Below are 21,611 nucleotides of genomic sequence, written 5' to 3'. Positions count from 1 at the left end.
CTTGTCTTGTGTGAGCGGTCACGTGGTACCGCTCATGAGCTGCCACACTGATTTGCCACGTGAGCACACGGACACGGATAACTCCGGTACCGGAATTATCTGGACTTGAGACTGGCCTAATAGGTGGTGTCATCTCAGAATAGACTGGACGTTTTTTCATGCACATTGGTGCTCCCGGCCACAGGTTGTCCAGGTAGCTACAGTACAGTCCAATTGATTTCATGTTCAGTGCAAATACTTGCCAAAATATCTTTGCCTAAATGACACATTACAAATGGGAGATTACAGTTTTTATTCATCTTTATTTAAAAAAAAAAAAAAAAAAATCACAAGTATCTGATACTGTACAATTGTTAGAAATGTTCGTATCATACATATAATCTTACAAATATATAAATCTTTTACATTTTCTTACACAACAAATTTAATTTTTAGCTTAATTTAACATGAGAATTTTTTAAATTTTACATGGAAAATTAGAGTGAAAAGAATTTTTATTTTCCATAAAACTTGTAGAACCAGAGATATTCACAAAATATACCAATCATACAGACTGTCAGCTGAAGAGGTAGAAAATCTGTGAAGAATAACGTCTCAGAAGCTAATGGCTTACATTCTTAAGCGAGGAACATTTACCAAGAATTTAATAAACTAGCACTATAGATTTATTATTGGTTTAAATATTCGGGGCAGATTTCACATTCTAGTGCCCAGACAGGCAATGATGCGCCAAACTTCATTAGCGCCATGTGCTTATTATGTTAGGATAATGTTTGACTAAGGGCTATATATACTGTACGTCTAAGCTTTGGGGCTTTAGGGCATGATTCATAAAAGCTGGTGGTGCATTGTATGCCAGTCTTGTTGACCTGTGCGCTCTGTAAGATGCGCCTTATTCATTGAGACGTGCGCCCCTTAATGAATTTGCTGCATCCTTTAACTGCCGCGAACCACCACCAAAAATGTTACTGTAGCCAGGCGCTGGAGTAAACTCACATAATTTACGCCACAACAAGGTGTTGAATCTGGCCTTTAGTGTGACACCACCACGGCCACTATCGAGCAGACCCAATATTCATAATGGTATACAAGTAAAAGTAGCATTTTATTTTGCACATATAATGCCAACTCTTCACTGATACTCCTGCAGTTGAACGTCTACATTATAGCGCCCAGATGCTTTCCCTCCTTACCCAGCTACAACCATCTTATTCCTCTATGTTCTTCATTGAACCAGTCTTATATATGATTCCAGTAATATAACAGTCAAACATTAACTAGCTGGTTAAAAAAAATCCCTTTACTTACGCTGTCTATAACTGTAATGCACACTGCTTCCCCCCTGTATCCTGTTTGTAAGGGCTGACAGGGAAAAACCTATCACAAGGAGGAGGCAGAGGATACTAGTTGAAGCTACAGAGTATAAGATGCAGTCGAACTCTGTACTGTGAGGGGACAGAAGTTCTACACTGTGTGCAGAATTATTAGGCAAGTTGTATTTTAGAGGATTATTTTTATTATTGATCAACAACTATGTTCTCAATCAACCCAAAAGACTCAAATATCAAAGCTTAATATTTTTGGTAGTTGGAGTGGGTTTATTTTAGATTTGGCTATCTTAGGAGGATATCTGTTTGTGCAGGCAACTATTACTGTGCAGAATTATTAGGCAACTTAATAAAACAAATATATTCCCATCTCACTTGTCTATTTTCACCAGGTAAACCAATATAACTTCACAAAATTTAGAAATAAACATTTCTGACATGCAAAAACAAAACCCCCCAAAATGAGTGACCAATATAGCCTCCTTTCTTTATGACACTCACCAGCCTTCCATCCATAGATTCTGTCAGTTGCTTGATCTGTTTACGATCAACATTGCGTGCAGCAGCCACCACAGCCTCCCAGACACTGTTCCGAGAGGTGTACTGTTTTCCCTCCCTGTAGATCTCACATTTTATGAGGGATCACAGGTTCTCTATGTGGTTCAGATCAGGTGAACAAGGGGGTCATGTCATTATTTTTTCTCTTTTGAGACCTTTACTGGCCAGCCACACTGTGGAGTAGTTGGAGGGATGTGATGGAGCATTGTCCTGCTTGAAAATCATGTTTTTCTTGAACGATACTGACTTTTTCCTGTACCACTGCTTGAAGAAGTTGTCTTCCAGAAACTGGCAGTAGGTCTGGGAGTTGAGCTTCACTCCATCCTCAACCCGAAAACGTCCAAGTTCATCTTTGATGATACCAGCCCATACCAGTACCCCATCTCCACCTTGCTGGCGTCTGAGTTGGAGTGGCGCTCTCTGCCCTTTACTGATCCAGCCTCTGGCCCATCAAGAGTCACTCTCATTTCATCAGTCCATAAAACCTTTGAAAAGTCAGTCTTAAGATATTTCTTTGCCCAGTCTTGACGTTTTATCTTGTTTCTTGTTCAAAGGTGGTCGTTTTTCAGCCTTCCTTACCTTAGCCATGTCCCCGAGTATCGCACACCTTGTGCTTTTTGATACTCCAGTAACGTTGCAGCTCTGAAATATGGCAAAACTGGTGGCAAATGGCATCTTGGCAGCTTCACGCTTGATTTTCCTCAATTCATGGGCAGCTATTTTGCGCCTTTTTTGGCCAACACGCTTCTTGCGACCCTGTTGGCTACTTGCTATGAAACGCTTGATTGTTCGGTGATCACGCTTCAAAAGTTTGGCAATTTCAAGACTGCTGCATCCTTCTAAAATTGTGAGATGTCTTGCAGACTTTTCAGAGCCTGTCAAATCTATCTTCTGACCCATTTTGCCAAAGGAAAGGAAGTTGCCTAATAATTAAGCACACCTTATATAGGGTTTTGATGTCATTAGACAACACTCCTCCTCATTACAGAGATGCACATCACCAGATTTACTTCATTGGTAGTTGGCTCTCAAGCCTGAACAGCTTGGAGTAGGACAACATGTATAAAAAGTATCATGTGATCAAAATACAACTTGCCTAATAATTCTGCACACAGTGTATGATAATGCTGCAATTCGATTAAACTCAGAACTAAGCATATGTAGTGGCGAGATCTGCCCCTCTGCAAAGCCAGTGGCTTTATGGGAAATGTAGGGAAACCACATCGGAAAGGAGGAATGAATCAACATGGCAGACATTCCAGAATTGTAACATCAAGTAAAATGGTATACACAAGGCACAAGAGCTGCTGTGTTATTCTTTAATGCTGTGTTATGCTGTTCTATTTAGGTAAAAAAAATGCTGTTGGAAAGATGCTTTAAGCTATGTTCACACTTGTGTTAGGCTGGTTTCACACTTGCGTTTTGATCTGCAGCGTTTTAAAAAAAAACGCAGGTGGTGAAAAAACGCATGTAAACGCTGCGTTTTTTTGACGCATGCGTTTTTGCATGCAGAAAAAAAAACGTGGCGTTTTGACGCGTTTACATGCGTTTTTTCCTGCGTTTGCGTTTTTTAAACGCATGCTGAGAAGTGTGTGACAGCTGGCAATCATCAAAATCAACTAGAAAACCCACTATTAATAGAATTAGCTAGGGTTAGGATCCCTAGGGTTAGGGGTAGCTTTTTATTAGAAGAATGTCCTGTTCACCAGGTCACTGATAAGCCACCCCCCACCATCAAGGTGATAAAGGGATCCAAAGCCTACCTCTAACCCTAGGGATCCTACCCCTAACCCTAGGGATCCTACCCCTAACCCTAGGGATCCTAACCCTGATCCTAGGGATCCTAACCCTAATCCTAGGGATCCTAACCCTAACCCTAGGGATCCAAACCCTAACCCTAGGGATCCTAACCCTAAGGGTTAGGATCCCTAGGGTTAGGATCCCTAGTAACCCTAACCCTAGGGATCCTAACCCTAACCCTAGGGATCCTAACCCTAACCCTAGGGATCCTAACCCTAAGGGTTAGGATCCTAACCCTAACCCTAAGGGTTAGGATCCCTAGGGTTAGGGTTAGGATCCCTAGGGTTAGGATCATTAGGGTTAGGGTTACTAGGGATCCTAACCCTAACCGTTACCCTAGGGATCCTAACCCTAAGGGTTAGGATCCCTAGGGATCCTAACCTTAGGGTTAGGGTTTTCTTGTTTTTTTTTTGTGTTTTCTTGTGTTTTTATATAGAAACGCATGCGTTTATAAACGCATGCAAACGCATGTGCTTAAAAACACATGCGGTTTTTTTTGCGGCAAAAAAATGCCGCTAAAAATTACTACATGTTGCATTTCTGCAACTGAACGCAAGCATACAAAAACGCATGCGTTGCAAAAAACGCGTCAAAACGCATGCAAAAAAAGGCCTGCGTTTTTAATGTTAAGTATAGAAAAAAAACCGCATGCGGTTTTTTCTGCAAAAACGCTGCAGATCAAACTGCAAGTGTGAAACCACCCTTAGTTGCTTTAAAAAGTCCAAATAGTAATATGAGGCACTGTTTTATACAGTAAAAAAGAAATAAACCTGGCAGATACATAAGTAAATAGTAGGAGGAGGACAAGTCCTAGGCAATCATTCATACTGTGATACCTGACTCTACATACCAGTGTTGAACACTTTAAAAAAAATGGCTGAAAGGTACAAAACAGAGTGCTTATTAGGTTCTGCTCACACCACTTGTGCATGTCCGCATAATATACAGGGGAAATGACATTTTGTCTGTGTCAAACGTATGCAACTGTATAATTTACAGCTAAATACATTCACCAGCAATGCTTTTGGATTGCAATCTTTAGTAGATTATGCATTCCAACGCAGTATTAAAAAAATAAAATAAATTATGTCAACTTTCTTGGTATACCATCCAGTCCATTATAGGAAATGGATATAATATTTTTCTCAATGGAGTGTTATTTTCAGATATTGTTATTATTTAAAGTACAGCACTTTTGGTGACACCTTTATAAAAATCTCTGCATACAGATCACGGACAAAAATATGAGGTTTTAAGAGTTGTAAAGCAAAACTGAAACATCGTTCATGCAGCTGCTGTTCATAAGAAAGTGTGCCTGTAACTTGCACCATAAACTCTTCATTACTAAAAAAAATGCTTGTAAACGGTGAAGAAATCATTACTGACGTGTGAATCCGTCTGCCCTGATGAGAGACGGATATTCATGCACTTCTCGGATATGTCTGCGCAATGTTTCTGCGCACGAACAACACTAAATTATTTATGCAAGACGACTGGCATGGCTTACAGGAATGCAACCAGACGAATACTGAAGGAACAAATGTTGTGGATGCTCCCAGATGAAATGTGTAAAATCTGTGGTGTTCAGATGGAAAATTTATTTTTAATACACATACAAGTAAAACACAAAAGGGCTCAGTCCAGGTACAAGGCCATATTGTTAAACGAGAAAGGGGTAAATTTGTATCCTGCACCAGAATAAAACTTGTTTTGAAATTCCACCCTGTTATAGAAGTAAAAAAAAATAAAAAAATACACAGTTAGAGACATAGTATATTCTGCAGGGTAAGTACAAGAATAATAATAGTCATATTCATATGCCAGTTACAAAATTCAGAAGTTTTTTTTGTTTCAATAATTTTATTTGAAAAATTTCACAATAATCTCCCATACTATCAAGTATCCACATAAACTGTGATAAATCTGTGTGGTCTCCAGTAGTTCAGCCCACAGCAATCAATCTATAGAATGGAGGGGCCCCAAATCCCGCATGTGAATAAAGGGGTAGTGTGCATGCGTGACCACTGCTCTATTTTTCCTTACATGGGTCCATGGGAATAATCTCATAGACAGTGAATGGAGCAATAGTCAGTACAGATCATAAAAGCCGTCAAATCAAAATGGGCATAAAATAAAACCCAGATGCAAATATCATGAAAAAGGATGTCCATTGCTGACACTCATAAGGCTGGAATAGCACTCCGGGGTTTTTTATATTGCTGTGGAATGAGTGGTACTTCTAATATAACTTCCCTACCACTAGTCTTAGATCCACCGCTGTCTTCACCTTCTATACCCGCTGCTCCCATCGGCCTGAAATAGTTTGTGACCTACAGGATCACTCCAGTGTTTGCTGAAGCAAGATAGAGGTCACTATTCAATGCAAGTCTATGAGAGGCTTGTTCTGGCTCTCTGGAGTCACACGGGCATTTACATGGGTAAGAACCATTCCTGAACTAGTCACTTTACTAAAAGGTGTACCTACACATTCATTAATATGGACAGATTTTTCAGGTTGACCATTCCCCCGACCCTTACACTACATTTTTATGTGTTGACCCCATACTCGTTCTACCTGAGTTTTTCATGATCTACATTCATGCTTTTGTACTACTGTTTATTCCGATTGTGTTTTTGATGTTGTTGTATGATGTAATAATAAAGATGTTTGCACTTACTATAGACAAACTGTTTTGACACCATGCCTCTCAGTATTTAAGGGTATAAATAGGAGTGTTCTGTCGTTTCATGACACCCCTCATGGCTATTTGGCCGTCATTTACATTTATTTGAGATTATTGCTCTGATATATCTGCTTCTAGAAAAAAAACTTAGCAGCATTTTCTCTACATTTTTGCATAGTACTGTATAAAGCGCACACACACACACACACACACACACACACACACACATACACACACACACAGTAGTGTATGAAGTACACTAATACACACACACAGAGGAACCTCTACCACCCTGGTGAAGAGAATTTTTTTAATCATAGATTCACCTATATTTAATAAATATATTTTGTCAGCAGTAGAAATATGTGTGACACACAAGCATAAGGCTAGCTAATAAAACCTACCAGTGTAATCGAAGAGCATGAAGGAAGGCAGACATGCCCTCCATAACTAAAAGAATGAAAACCGTCAAACAAGAAAATGCGGCCACGGCTGGCACCAGCACAAACACTGCGATATCAGAGGGCAGCACATGAAGGCCTTTATTCAGCACCATCGTCCACAAGACCTCAGACAGCTCTGAAAGGAGAGAAGGAACATTTACCAGCAAATCCCACTGACAAAACTTCAGACTGTAATTAACATTTTCAGAAGAATCAGCGTGCAATATCTTTTATGACAATTTACCATTCTACGTTAAATGACAAACAAAGGACCAAATATTTCTTAATTTTTCTTTTTTTTTTTAAACCTTAGGAAACAGTGCAGTGTGCAGACTATATGGATGGGAAATGCAAGGCAATAACTGCATGAAATTGTATACCAGATTTGTAATGCGGCACTGGCTGCACTGCTTGTACATGGGAAGCATATGGTTCGTCTGGGCTTCATCTGTAGTGGCTGTGTGGTCAAAATCCTCATTGCAAAACAAGTGCAATTCACAGTACCGTGCTTGGTTGTGCACCTGGTTATTAGCTGGGCTGTAAAACCTGCTTGGAGCCCAGGCACCCTAAGGCCACATTCACATTGTTTACTCACCGACACAGCATGTGAAAGCATTAAGGTACCGTCACATTAAGCGACGCTGCAGCGATATAGACAACGATGCCGATCGCTGCAGCGTCGCTCTTTCGTCGTTGTGTGGTCGCTGGAGAGCTGTCACACAGACAGCTCTCCAGCGACCAACGATGCCGAAGTCCCCGGGTAACCAGGGTAAACATCGGATTACTAAGCGCAGGGCCGCGCTTAGTAACCTGATGTTTACCCTGGTTACCAGTGTAAATGTAAAAAAACCCAAACACTACATACTTACATTCCGGTGTCTGTCGCGTCCCCCGGCGTCCGCTTCCCTGCACTGTGTAAGCTCTGGTTTACGGCCGGCCGGCGCTGACACATTCAGTGCAGGGAAGCCGTTGGCGGGGGACGTGACATACATCAGAAGGTGAGTATGTAGTGTTTTTTCTTTACTTTTACAATGGTAACCAGGGTAAAAATCGGGTTACTAAGCGCGGCCCTGCACTTTGTAACCCGATGTTTACCCTGGTTACCCGGGTGCTGCAGGGGGACTTCGGCATCGTTGAAGACAGTTTCAACGATGCCGAAGTCGTTCCCCTGATCGTTGGTCGGTGGAGAGAGCTGTCTGTGTGACAGCTCCCCAGCGACCACACAACGACTTACCAACGATCACGGCCAGGTTGTATCGCTGGTCGTGATTGTTGGTAAGTTGTTTAGTGTATCGGTACCTTAAGGTGCTGGCCTTCTAGCTCCGACCAATGATGTCACTGCAGGATCCTCATCGCTGCTGCGTGTCAAACACAACGATATCGCTATCCAGGATGCTGCAACGTCACGGATAGCTATCGTTATCGTTGTTAAGTTGTTCAGTGTGAAGGTACCTTTAGGGTGCCTGTGTAACCTAAGAATATGTTAACATAATGTCATAGCTGAATATTGCTGTTATTTCCAATAAATTACAAAATCCTGCAGTATAATCGTATCATGTGGACATACATGACAGTGCTCTTAAATTGGTGGTCCAAAGATTTTAATCCTAAATGTCTATCTATTGTAATAATCTAATCACTTTTGACATATACTTTAAAAAGTCGCTAGCGTTCCCTCTCTATTCTAACTGCTTTATATTTCTTTAATTACCTAGTTCCGGCTTGAGGACATTTTGTTTGAGAACCCAGTACACGTGCTGGAATACTCAAACAATAAGTCATTAGGAGGTAGAAGCTGTGGTCATAGTCAGAGTCTCTGTCCCCACCCTGAAACGAAGCATCATCAGTAGTGTTGAGCATTCCGATACCGCAAGTATCGGGTATCGGCCGATACTTGCGGTATCGGAATTCCGATACCGGGATTCCGATACTTGGCGCGTATCGGATACCGGAATCGGAAGTTCCATGATTCAAAATTCAGAAATTCAGCCAATGAGAAAGATTCCAAGTGTGGGCACATCCTGTTTAGCATGGAGGGCATGAAACTACTGGCAAGGCTGTGATTGGCTGCTTAAATGATGTCATGATGCAGTTTAAAAGTCGCTGGCGCCATTTTGCGATCACTCTGCTGTGAATTCAGTTAGTGACAGGACGCTGTTTGCTGACTGAGGGACAGTTTAGAGATAGCGATTTGCTTCTTTGTGCTTTCCAAAGGCTAATTTAGCAACCGCTGTGTTCACCTACTAATCACCTTCCTTTTGCCTTGTAGCGCTGTTTTCACAGCGATCTGCAAGGTCTCTCTGTGTGTGTGTGTGAGTGCAGCCCACTCTCTAGTCTGAGTGCAGCCACATAGGCCATCCATAGCTGGTTGTATTCAGTTCAGGGAGGGTGGTTCATTGCCTCATACTGTCCTTTTTTTTTTTTTTTTTGAAGTAGTGCAGGCTGCTGCACATTTTTTCCAAAAATTCCTATTAGTGTCTTTCCACCCGTCTCCAGCTAATTTGTGGAAAAACACTACATAGGATAAAGTAGAGGAGGGTTTTTGGGCCTTGCAGCGCCGTTTACGGCTGTCTGCACGGTCTCCGTGTGACTGCAGCTCGCCCTGTAGTCTGTGAGCAGCCGTAGCTTGGTTGTCTCCAGCTCAGGGTTGTTCACTGCGTCATACCGCCAAATCAATTTTCATTTTGTTTTCAAGTAGTGTAGTCTGCTGCTAATTAATTTAAAAAAATCCTATTAGTGTCTTTCCACCCGTCTCCAGCTAATTTGTGGAAAAACACTACATAGGATAAAGTAGAGGAGGGTTTTTGGGCCTTGCAGCGCCGTTTACGGCTGTCTGCACGGTCTCCGTGTGACTGCAGCTCGCCCTGTAGTCTGTGAGCAGCCGTAGCTTGGTTGTCTCCAGCTCAGGGTTGTTCACTGCGTCATACCGCCAAATCAATTTTCATTTTGTTTTCAAGTAGTGTAGTCTGCTGCTAATTAATTTAAAAAAATCCTATTAGTGTCTTTCCACCCGTCTCCAGCTAATTTGTGGAAAAACACTACATAGGATAAAGTAGAGGAGGGTTTTTGGGCCTTGCAGCGCCGTTTACGGCTGTCTGCACGGTCTCCGTGTGACTGCAGCTCGCCCTGTAGCCTGTGAGCAGCCGTAGCTTGGTTGTCTCCAGCTCAGGGTTGTTCACTGCGTCATACCGCCAAATCAATTTTCATTTTGTTTTCAAGTAGTGTAGTCTGCTGCTAATTAATTTAAAAAAATCCTATTAGTGTCTTTCCACCCGTCTCCAGCTAATTTGTGGAAAAACACTACATAGGATAAAGTAGAGGAGGGTTTTTGGGCCTTGCAGCGCCGTTTACGTCTGTCTGCACGGTCTCCGTGTGACTGCAGCTCTATCCGTTGTCAGTTCAGCCCCAAAAAAATAAATAAATAATAAAGTTCACCAAACACACCAGTTACACCACTTTACATTTGTGTAGGCCACATTAGCTCATATTCAAGTCTAGTCCACACTTTAGAAAATTAGTGTGTCTTATACCTGTTAGGAGGAGTTGCTCAGGAATAAGCACACAAAGCCGTTAGTACTTTTCTGCTTATCTTTATCAGTCAACCAAGATGAAGAAGGCAGTGAGTAAGGCACGTGGGCGTGGGCGTGGGCGCGGAGCAGGGAGGGGACGTGGGGATTCTGTGCCTGCTGCGGGCACCGGTGAGTCATCAGCACCCACTTTCACAAGGGAACAGTCGTTCATGCGCAGCTTTGTCGCCGAGCGCCGTACACCGCTGCTGCGTCAAGACCAAATTGAAGCCGTTGTGGGATGGATGGCAGCTAATGCATCAACTTCCATTAGTGCCACATCCTCTCAGACACAGAGCACTGGAGAGCAGCCATCTGTCTCTTCACCACCTGCAAAATTGCCCAGGCAGACAGAGATCCCAGGACAGGAGCAGTCTCTACTTCTGTTCTCTGAATCATCTCTTGGCTTGGAAACAGGGGGCCAGCCAAGCAGCATTGGAGAAATGGAAGAAGAGGCAGGGTGCAGTGATGCCCAACCGCTTTTTCTGTCTTCCTCTGAAGAGGCGGGTGGGCCAGTGGCTCCGGTCACCACCTCGCAGGCCGCATCAGCTGATGATGACACTCAGGTGCCACTTACTGGTGCGTGCTCTGCTGCTGAGACTACCCAGGAGGAGCAGTTGGGGGCAGAGGGTAGTGTAGATGATGAGGTCCTTGACCCATCTTGGCGTCAGGGACAGGAAGGTGGTGGGAGCAGCTCTGAGGAAGAGATTCCCCGTACGGCCCAAAGAGGGAGAGGGAGGGGGAAGACTGCGGATCCTGCAGCCTCCGCTTTGGCACCCGTAAGGAGCATGTCTCTTCCAAAAGTCAAAAGGGGGGCTCCCAAGACTTGCAGTGCCTGGTCCTTTTTTGACACAGTTGCAGATGACATTTGCTATGTCAGATGCAAGGTGTGTCATCAAAAAATCAAAAGAGGTCAAAAAGTCGCCAACCTCAATACCTCCAACATGTGGAAACATGTGCGCAACAGGCACCCGGCGGAGTTAGACAAACACACTGAAGAGCTAGGCCAACCAACAGCGGCAGCTACCACCTCTTCAGCTCGTGTTGCCTCTTCCTCTAGCTCACACGCAGCTGGTTCGGCTTCCTCCCAGGATCGCCGTGGAAGAACCTCTGGCCCTGTTGTCCAGAGACCCGCTGTCATTCCACCCGCAGCACCACTTTCCCAGTCAACCACACACTCCCAGCCCAGTCTACAGCCATCGGTAGTACAGGCATGGGAGAAAAGGCGGCCTTTCTCGTCAAACCACCCACGAGCACAGGCTCTGACTGCAGGCATTGCCAAACTTCTGTCACTGGAAATGCTGTCATTCAGGCTGGTGGAGACTGACAGCTTCCGTGACTTGATGTCATTGGCAGTCCCACAGTACAGTGTGCCCAGCCGCTTTTACTTCAGCAGGCAAGCCGTCCCTGCCCTGCACAAGCATGTGGAGGGACACATAAAACACGCGCTACTGAACGCCGTCAGTAGCAAGGTCCACCTCACCACCGATGCGTGGACCAGTCAACATGGACAGGGGCGATACCTTTCCCTCACTGCCCATTGGGTTAATGTAGTTGAGCCGGGTACAGACCGTGCGAGTGGCGCAGGACGTGTCCTGCCCACTCCAAGGATTGCAGGAATCCATTCTGTACGCATTGACTCCTCCTCTTACACCAGTTCCTCAGAATCATCGCTGCAGGAGCCGTCACAGTCCACCTCCACATGGACCCGTGATGAACGTGTACCTGTTACGACCGACATGAGCACAGCCGTGGCCAAACGTCAACAGGCCGTCTTGAAATTAATTTTTTTGGGGAATCGTAGCCACACAGCGCAGGAGCTCTGGAATGCCATCAAGCAGGAGAGCGATGTGTGGTTTGAGCCAGCGAATCTCCAGCCAGGCATGGTAGTGTGTGATAATGGCCGAAATCTGGTGGCAGCCCTGGGCCTCGGCAACCTCACTCACATCCCATGTCTGGCACATGTGCTCAATTTGGTCGTGCAGAGTTTTTTGAGGGACTATCCGGATCTTGATGCACTGCTGCACAAGGTCCGCCTAGAGTGTGCTCACTTGCGGCGTTCCAGCACGGCAAAAGCGCGCATTGCGGCTCTGCAGTGCCGACACCGCATCATATGTGACCTACCTACCAGGTGGAATTCCACGTTACATATGTTGGAGCGGTTGTGTGAGCAGCAGCAAGCTGTAATGGAGTACCAGCTGTATCAGGCGCAAAAAAGTCGCAGTCAGCGCCGTACAGACTTCACAACCACAGAGTGGGCCACTATGAAGGATGTCTGCCAGGTTTTGCGTCCCTTTGATTATTCCACGCGGATGGCGAGTGCAGATGATGCACTAGTCAGCATGACTGTCCCCCTTATCTGCCTGCTTGAAAAATCACTGCAAGCGCTAAGGGATGATGTTGTGGAAGAGGTGGAGGATGAGGATTCACCACTTCCATCATCTTCTGGACAGTCAGCGCCACGTGGTTCCTCACAAACGCGTAGGCAGGGGACAGTTTGTGAGGAGGATGAGGAGGAGTCAATGGAGGAGGAAGACATCCGTCCAGAGGAGGGAGTTCCCGAATTGTCCAGTACTCAGTGTGTACAGCGAGGGTGGGGTGATGACGAGCGGGCAGAGATCACGCCTCCAGCTGGGGACAGCGTTTCTTGGGCAGTTGGCAGTCTGCAGCACATGGTGGATTACATGCTGCAGTGCCTGAGAAACGACCGCCGCATCGACCACATTCTCAACATGTCTGATTATTGGGTGTTCACCCTCCTCGATCCTCGCTACCGGGACAACGTAGAAAGCCTCATCACACCGTTGAACCGGGAGCGAAAAATGCGGGAGTACCAAGACACACTGGTCAGTTCCATCATCTTCTCCATTCCAACTGAGAGAAGTGCTGCTACTGCATTCCAAAGCAGCTCAGTGCGTCCAGGCAGTGGTGGAGGCTCTGCACAAAGAGGGAGCAGAAGCAGTGCCTCTGCCCAAGGCAAGACCAGTATGGCCCAACTGTGGCACAGTTTTGTGTGCCCCCCACAAAAGTCTACACCATCACAGACGGCTCCAGTCAGCAGGAGGCAACGGTTCCGTCAGATGGTGACAGACTACATGTCTTGCCCTCTTGCTGTACTCCCAGACGGCTCTTCCCCTTTCAAGTTTTGGGTCTCAAAGCTGGATACATGGCCAGAGCTAAGCCAGTATGCATTGGAGGTGCTGTCTTGCCCTGCGGCCAGTGTATTATCGGAACGTGTCTTTAGTGCTGCAGGTGGTGTACTAACTGACCGTCGCATGCGACTATCCTCCGATAACGTTGACCGGCTTACTTTCCTGAAAATGAACAAGGCCTGGATCTCGCAGGAATTTGCCACTCCTCCTCCTGATTAAATAATTAGGTCACTGTATACGTTATCCAGGTCTCCTGTTGTGTTCATCTTTCTACCACCTGAACTTAAATTCCTGGGCTCCAACACCGCCAGTTGAGGCTCAGACGTGCCGTCTGCACAGTCAAAACATACGACCCAGTGTTATTGGGTTTCAGTAACGTCAGCTGATCCCCAGCTGTGTAGCCGGCAATGTGTCATGCGACCGCCACGCTGACACAACAACTGAAATGTAAGGGAATCTGTCCCCCCCCCCCCCAAGGCGTTTGTTACTGAAAGAGCCACCTTGTGCAGCAGTAATGCTGCACAAGGAAAAAGGTAGCTATTTTGGTTTTGCTCCTTGCACACGCAAAACTTAACACTTATAAAATGTGTCCACTGATACCGTAAAACCGTCCCGGAGGTGGGACTTTCCTTCGTAATATGACGCAGCACAGCCGTCATTCCTACCCCCCCGGCGCCGCGCCCCGGCTCCTCAGCGTTGTTTGATTCCGTCCCGGAGCCTGCGCTGTTATGTTATCCCGTGGCCAGGCACACTTAGCGCTGCCCGTCTTCTGGCATCATTTGGTGTCAGGCTGGCTGCGCCTGTGCGGCCACGCTGGCCGAGAGCCCGCCTCGCAGTGTCTTCTGATTTAATCCCACTGGGGGCCTGGGATCTATGGACATGCGCAGTGCATATCTGAACCTCCACCTCTCACTCATCTCCCTATGGCTTCTTCAGACTGTTCGGTGTCAGCTGGTCCCTAATAGCATGCCACGGCCGTGACACCGCACAGTCTGGAAAAGAAGCCGTAGGGAGGGGAGTGAGAGGCGAGGATATGCACTGCGCATGGCCATGGATCCCAGGCCCCCAGTGGGATTACATCAGAAGACACTGCGAGGCGGGCTCTCGGCCAGCGCGGCCGCACAGGCGCAGCCAGCCTGACACCAAATGATGTCAGAAGATGGGCAGCGCTAAGTGTGCCTGGCCACGGGATAACATAACAGCGCAGGCTCCGGGACAGAATCAAACAACGCTGAGGAGCCGGGGCACGGCGGCGGGGGGGTAGTAATGATGGCTGTGCTGCGTCATATTACGAAGGAAAGTCCCACCTCCGGGACGGTTTCACGGCTTCAGGGGACACATTTTATAAGTGTTTAGTTCTGTGTTTGCAAGGAGCATGATGAAAAGAGCCACCTTTTCCTTTTGCATCTTTTGTGCTGCACAAGCTGGCTCTTTCAGCTACAAACGCCTTGGGGGGGGGGTTAAAGGTTCCCTTTCGACTTTCTCAGGCTTCGGCCTACATTGTGTTCCTCTGCTTTTCCACCTGCCCCTGGGCTCCAACACCGCTAGTTGCCGTCCAGAAGTGCTGTATGCACAGTCAACAGTCGCTCCTCTGTTATTGGGGTTCAGTAACGTCAGCTGTTCCCCTGCTGTGTGTGTGGCAATCCCTCCTACCTCCTCCAACCTCCTCCTCCTCCACCTGTCCCTGGGCTCCAACACCGCCAGTTGCCGTCCAGAAGTGCTGTACGCACAGTCAACAGTCGCTCCTCTGTTATTGGGGTTCAGTAACGTCAGCTGTTCCCCTGCTGTGTGTGTGGCAATCCCTCCTACCTCCTCCAACCTCCTCCTCCTCCACCTGTCCCTGGGCTCCAACACCGCCAGTTGCCGTCCAGAAGTGCTGTACGCACAGTCAACAGTCCCTCCTCTGTTATTGGGGTTCAGTAACGTCAGCTGTTCCCCTGCTGTGTGTGTGGCAATCCCTCCTACCTCCTCCAACCTCCTCCTCCTCCACCTGTCCCTGGGCTCCAACACCGCCAGTTGCCGTCCAGAAGTGCTGTACGCACAGTCAACAGTCCCTCCTCTGTTATTGGGGTTCAGTAACGTCAGCTGTTCCCCTGCTGTGTGTGTGGCAATCCCTCCTACCTCCTCCAACCTCCTCCAACCTCCTCCTCCTCCACCTGTCCCTGGGCTCCAACACCGCCAGTTGCCGTCCAGAAGTGCTGTACGCACAGTCAACAGTCCCTCCTCTGTTATTGGGGTTCAGTAACGTCAGCTGTTCCCCTGCTGTGTGTGTGGCAATCCCTCCTACCTCCTCCAACCTCCTCCACCTGTCCCTGGGCTCCAACACCGCCAGTTGCCGTCCAGAAGTGCTGTACGCACAGTCAACAGTCCCTCCTCTGTTATTGGGGTTCAGTAACGTCAGCTGTTCCCCTGCTGTGTGTGTGGCAATCCCTCCTACCTCCTCCAACCTCCTCCAACCTCCTCCTCCTCCACCTGTCCCTGGGCTCCAACACCGCCAGTTGCCGTCCAGAAGTGCTGTACGCACAGTCAACAGTCCCTCCTCTGTTATTGGGGTTCAGTAACGTCAGCTGTTCCCCTGCTGTGTGTGTGGCAATCCCTCCTACCTCCTCCAACCTCCTCCTCCTCCACCTGTCCCTGGGCTCCAACACCGCCAGTTGCCGTCCAGAAGTGCTGTACGCACAGTCAACAGTCCCTCCTCTGTTATTGGGGTTCAGTAACGTCAGCTGTTCCCCTGCTGTGTGTGTGGCAATCCCTCCTACCTCCTCCAACCTCCTCCTCCTCCACCTGTCCCTGGGCTCCAACACCGCCAGTTGCCGTCCAGAAGTGCTGTACGCACAGTCAACAGTCCCTCCTCTGTTATTGGGGTTCAGTAACGTCAGCTGTTCCCCTGCTGTGTGTGTGGCAATCCCTCCTACCTCCTCCAACCTCCTCCAACCTCCTCCTCCTCCACCTGTCCCTGGGCTCCAACACCGCCAGTTGCCGTCCAGAAGTGCTGTACGCACAGTCAACAGTCCCTCCTCTGTTATTGGGGTTCAGTAACGTCAGCTGTTCCCCTGCTGTGTGTGTGGCAATCCCTCCTACCTCCTCCAACCTCCTCCACCTGTCCCTGGGCTCCAACACCGCCAGTTGCCGTCCAGAAGTGCTGTACGCACAGTCAACAGTCCCTCCTCTGTTATTGGGGTTCAGTAACGTCAGCTGTTCCCCTGCTGTGTGTGTGGCAATCCCTCCTACCTCCTCCAACCTCCTCCAACCTCCTCCTCCTCCACCTGTCCCTGGGCTCCAACACCGCCAGTTGCCGTCCAGAAGTGCTGTACGCACAGTCAACAGTCCCTCCTCTGTTATTGGGGTTCAGTAACGTCAGCTGTTCCCCTGCTGTGTGTGTGGCAATCCCTCCTACCTCCTCCAACCTCCTCCTCCTCCACCTGTCCCTGGGCTCCAACACCGCCAGTTGCCGTCCAGAAGTGCTGTACGCACAGTCAACAGTCCCTCCTCTGTTATTGGGGTTCAGTAACGTCAGCTGTTCCCCTGCTGTGTGTGTGGCAATCCCTCCTACCTCCTCCAACCTCCTCCTCCTCCACCTGTCCCTGGGCTCCAACACCGCCAGTTGCCGTCCAGAAGTGCTGTACGCACAGTCAACAGTCCCTCCTCTGTTATTGGGGTTCAGTAACGTCAGCTGTTCCCCTGCTGTGTGTGTGGCAATCCCTCCTACCTCCTCCAACCTCCTCCTCCTCCACCTGTCCCTGGACTCCAACACCGCCAGTTGCCGTCCAGAAGTGCTGTACGCACAGTCAACAGTCCCTCCTCTGTTATTGGGGTTCAGTAACGTCAGCTGTTCCCCTGCTGTGTGTGTGGCAATCCCTCCTACCTCCTCCAACCTCCTCCAACCTCCTCCTCCTCCACCTGTCCCTGGGCTCCAACACCGCCAGTTGCCGTCCAGAAGTGCTGTACGCACAGTCAACAGTCCCTCCTCTGTTATTGGGGTTCAGTAACGTCAGCTGTTCCCCTGCTGTGTGTGTGGCAATCCCTCCTACCTCCTCCAACCTCCTCCTCCTCCACCTGTCCCTGGGCTCCAACACCGCTAGTTGCCGTCCAGAAGTGCTGTACGCACAGAGCCAAACACCTCGCCAATGTGTTAGTGGGGTTCAGCACCGCCAGCTGTTCCCCTGCTGTGTATACGGCAACGTGTACTGCGACCGCCACGCAGACACAACAAGTTAAATGTAAGGGAACCTGACACCCCCCCCCCCCAGGCGTTTGTTACTGAAGGAGCCACCTTGTGCAGCAGTAATGATGCAAAGGGAAAAAGTGCCTCTTTTCGTGATGCTCCTTGCACATGCTGAACCTAACACTTATGAAATGTGTCCCCACACAGCGTTAAACCGTCCGGTAGGTGGAACTTTCCTTTGTCGTGTGACGCAGCACAGCCATCATTTTTACCCCCTTGGCGCCGTGCGCCCCCTCCTCAGCGTTGTTTGAATCTGTCCCGGAGCCTGCGCTGTTAGGTTAGCCCTTGGCCATGCACACATGTTGCGCTGCCCGTCTTCTGACCTCATTTGGTGTCAGGCTGGCTGCGCCTGTGCGGGTGCGCTGGCCGAGATCCCGCCTCGCAGTGTCATCTAATGTAATCCCACCGCGGGCCTGTGATCCGTGCCCGTGCGCAGTGCATATCCTCTCCTCTCACTCCCCTCCCTACGGCTTCTTCAGACTGTGCGATGTCAGCTGGTCCCTAATAGCATGCCACGGCCGTGACACCGCACAGTCTGAAAAAGCCGTAGGGAGGGGAGTGAGAGGAGAGGATATGCACTGCGCACGGGCACGGATCACAGGCCCGCGGTGGGATTACATTAGACGACACTGCGAGGCGGGATCTCGGCCAGCGCACCCGCACAGGCGCAGCCAGCCTGACACCAAATGAGGTCAGAAGACGGGCAGCGCAACATGTGTGCATGGCCAAGGGCTAACCTAACAGCGCAGGCTCCGGGACAGATTCAAACAACGCTGAGGAGGCGGCGCACGGCGCCAAGGGGGTAAAAATGATGGCTGTGCTGCGTCACACGACAAAGGAAAGTTCCACCTACCGGACGGTTTAACGCTGTGTGGGGACACATTTCATAAATGTTAGGTTCCGCATGTACAAGGACCATAATTAAAAGAGCTAAGTTTACCTTTTCCAGCATTAGTGCTGTACACAATGGCTCTTTCAGCTACAAACGCCTGGGGGGGGGGGGGGGGTTAAAGGTTTCCTTTCAACTTGCTCGAGTGCAGGCTTCGGCCTACACTCCGCTCCCCCTGCTCCTCCTGCTGACCCTGGGCTCTAACACCGCCAGTTTTTGCCCAGATGTGCTAGCTGCACAGAGAAAAACACCAGCCAATGTGTCAGTGGGGTTCAGCACCGCCAGCTGTTCCCCTGCTGTGTAGCCGGCAACGTGTCCTGCGACCGCCACGCAGACACAAGAACTGAAATTGAAGGGAACCTGTCCCCCCTCCCCCAGGCGTTTTTACGTTATCCAGCCACCTTGTACAGCGGTAATGCTGCATGTGTGCAAGGTGGCTCAGAAACGTATTCTCCTCGCACATGTGGAACTGAAAACACGTCTGAAATGTGTCCTCTGTGTGACCATTTAACCGTCCCGGTGGTGTGACTTTCCTTTGTAATGACACGCTGCAACCCCCTTGGTAGCGCTGCCCGTCTTCTGGCATCATTGTTTGGCTGCCTGCGCCTCTGCGGCCGCCCTGACCCACACAACGCCCCTCGGTGTCGTATTTATTGGGACTGCGAGGGTGTGATTCATGGGCAGGATCAGTGCATCAGTTCGCCTGTCCCTCCTCTCCTTCCGCCTTCTTCGGACTGTGCGGCTTCATGGCCGTGGCATGCGATAAGGGATCAGATGACGCCGCACAGTCTGAAGCGGGTGTAAGGACCCGAGTGTGAGAGGCCAACATATGTGCTGCGCCAGGCCCTGAATCCCAGCCCCGCAGTGTTTTAACAATGTTAAGACACTGCGGGGCTGGGATTCATGGGCATCGCGAACCGCACCGGCCGACATTACATGATGCCAGAAGATGGGCAGCGCTAACGGCGCTAGGCCAGGGGATAACACGACAGCGCAGACTCCTGTACAGCAAATAACAACGCTCGGGAGGCTGCACCCAGCACCAAGGTGGGATTCTTGACATCTGTGCTGCGTCTCATTACAAAGGGAACTCGCGCCTCCAACACAGTTTGACTGTATAAAGGGCTAAATGTTATACGTGTTTCATTCAGCGTGTGCAAGGAGAAAAATTAAAAGAGCAACCTTTGACTTGTGCAGCACTACTGCTGCATAAGCTGTGGCTCTTCTACTTTGTAACCCCTGAGGGGGGGTTAAAGGTGACTTTTGAAATCGGTTCAATTAGGCTTCGGCCTACACTCTGCTCCACCTGCAGAGCCCGGGCTCCAACAACGCTAGTTGCTGTCCGGAAGTGCTGGCTGCACAGAGCCAAACACCTCGCCAATGTGTCAGTGGGGTCCAGCACCGCCAGCTGTTCCCCTGCTGTGTAGCCGGCAACGTGTCCTGCAAAAGCCACGCAGACACAACAGACCCAAAGCTGCCGCCAGTGCAGGCTTCGGCCTACACTCCCCTCCCCCTGCTCCTCCTCCTCCTGCTCCTCCTCCTGCTGTCCCTGGGCTCTAACACACCGCCAGTTGGGGCCCAGATGTGCTAGCTGCACAGAGAAAAACACCAGCCAATGTGTCAGTGGGGTCCAGCACCGCCAGCTGTTCCCCTGCTGTGCAGCCGGCATCGTGTCCTGCAAAAGCCACGCAGACACTTGCTCTTGTACCTTCTGCTCCCCATCCTGGTTCCAGTACCGTCAGCTGGTTCCGGGCAGAGCCTTTGGCTTAGGTGCCTCCCTTTGGTATCCGAGTTCCACCAACGTCAGGTGGTCCTTGGTAGTGCTTTCAGGCACGGGTACCTCCTGCTTAGTAACCGGGTTCCAGTAACGTCAGCTGGTCCTCGGTAGTTCCATTGGCTCTTGGACCTTCGGCTACCCATCCGGGTTCCAGCACCGTCAGCTGGTTCTCGGCAGTGTCTTTTGCTCTTGTACCTTCTGCTCCCCATCCTGGTTCCAGTACCGTCAGCTGGTTCCGGGCAGAGCCTTTGGCTTAGGTGCCTCCCTCTGGGTATCCGAGTTCCACCAACGTCAGGTGGTCCTTGGTAGTGCTTTCAGCACAGGTACCTCCTGCTTAGTAACCGGGTTCCAGTAACGTCAGCTGGTCCTCGGTAGTTCCATTGGCTCTTGGACCTTCGGGTAGCCATCCGAGTTCCAGTTCCATCAGCTGGTTCTCGGCATTTTCTCAGCCTTCTTGTACCTTCTGCTACATTTCCAAGTTCAAGAGACTAAACACAATGACCCAGAAGACCACCCCTAAGATGACGACGACACCAGAGACGACAACCACCGTGATGACGACGACCCTGGAGACGATGACCCCGAAGACCACCCCGATGACGACGACCCCGGAGACGACGACCCTGAAGACCACCCCGATGACGACGACCCCGGAGACGACGACCCTGGAGACGACGACGACCTGGAAGACCGAGAAGCAGAAGAACAAGAGGCTGCAGAACAAAGAGCAGAAGGACATTAAGCATAACACAAAATATCAGAGCAAAAAATATTATGTAAATTATAAGCAGAAGAAGACTAAGCAGTGTATGGGGGTGAGTCCGTTCCTCCTCGTGGTGCCCCTGGATAAAGCCTGATGCTGCAGGCCAAACTGAACGCGGACAAATGTAACTGTTTTGTGACAGGCAGAACGGAAGGTGTAATCTTCAAACTTTTATAGATAACAACTACGGGAATGCCTGTCACAAATAAGAATATGATGAAGAAGTTGAATATGATGAAGATAATAGTAAAATAAAAAGAATATGAACAATGTAACCCAAAAAATAATAGGTAGAAGATGAAGAAGAAGATGAATAAGGTGAAGAAGTTGATGTCAAAGAAGCTGATGATGAGGATAATTAAGAAGAAAGCGTGGGAGAAGTAAAAAAGAAGGTGAAGGGCGTGGAAGTAGTGAAACATCAATATC

At 48.9% G+C, this 21,611-nt stretch overlaps 1 protein-coding gene across 2 annotated transcripts in view; it reads right to left on the bottom strand.

Annotated features, from left to right (window-relative positions):
• Nucleotides 1-3,973: 3,973 nt before the first annotated feature.
• ATP6V0A2 (ATPase H+ transporting V0 subunit a2) overlaps nt 3,974-21,611 on the bottom strand; it is a 178,277-nt gene continuing 160,639 nt past the window's right edge. For both annotated transcript variants that reach the window (XM_077293224.1, XM_077293223.1), the window contains 2 exons: nt 6,775-6,949; nt 3,974-5,409 (listed from right to left, as the gene is read on the bottom strand). In XM_077293224.1, the coding sequence (XP_077149339.1) occupies nt 5,322-5,409; nt 6,775-6,949 (263 nt within the window). In that variant the 3' untranslated portion in view covers nt 3,974-5,321. The remainder of the gene's footprint in view (nt 5,410-6,774; nt 6,950-21,611) is intronic.

This window comes from Ranitomeya variabilis, chromosome 1 (assembly GCF_051348905.1).
Source record: "Ranitomeya variabilis isolate aRanVar5 chromosome 1, aRanVar5.hap1, whole genome shotgun sequence".
Taxonomy (NCBI): Eukaryota; Metazoa; Chordata; class Amphibia; order Anura; family Dendrobatidae; genus Ranitomeya; species Ranitomeya variabilis.
The sequence above is the reverse complement of the archived record's forward strand: the minus strand, read 5'-3'. Positions and strand labels throughout refer to the sequence as shown.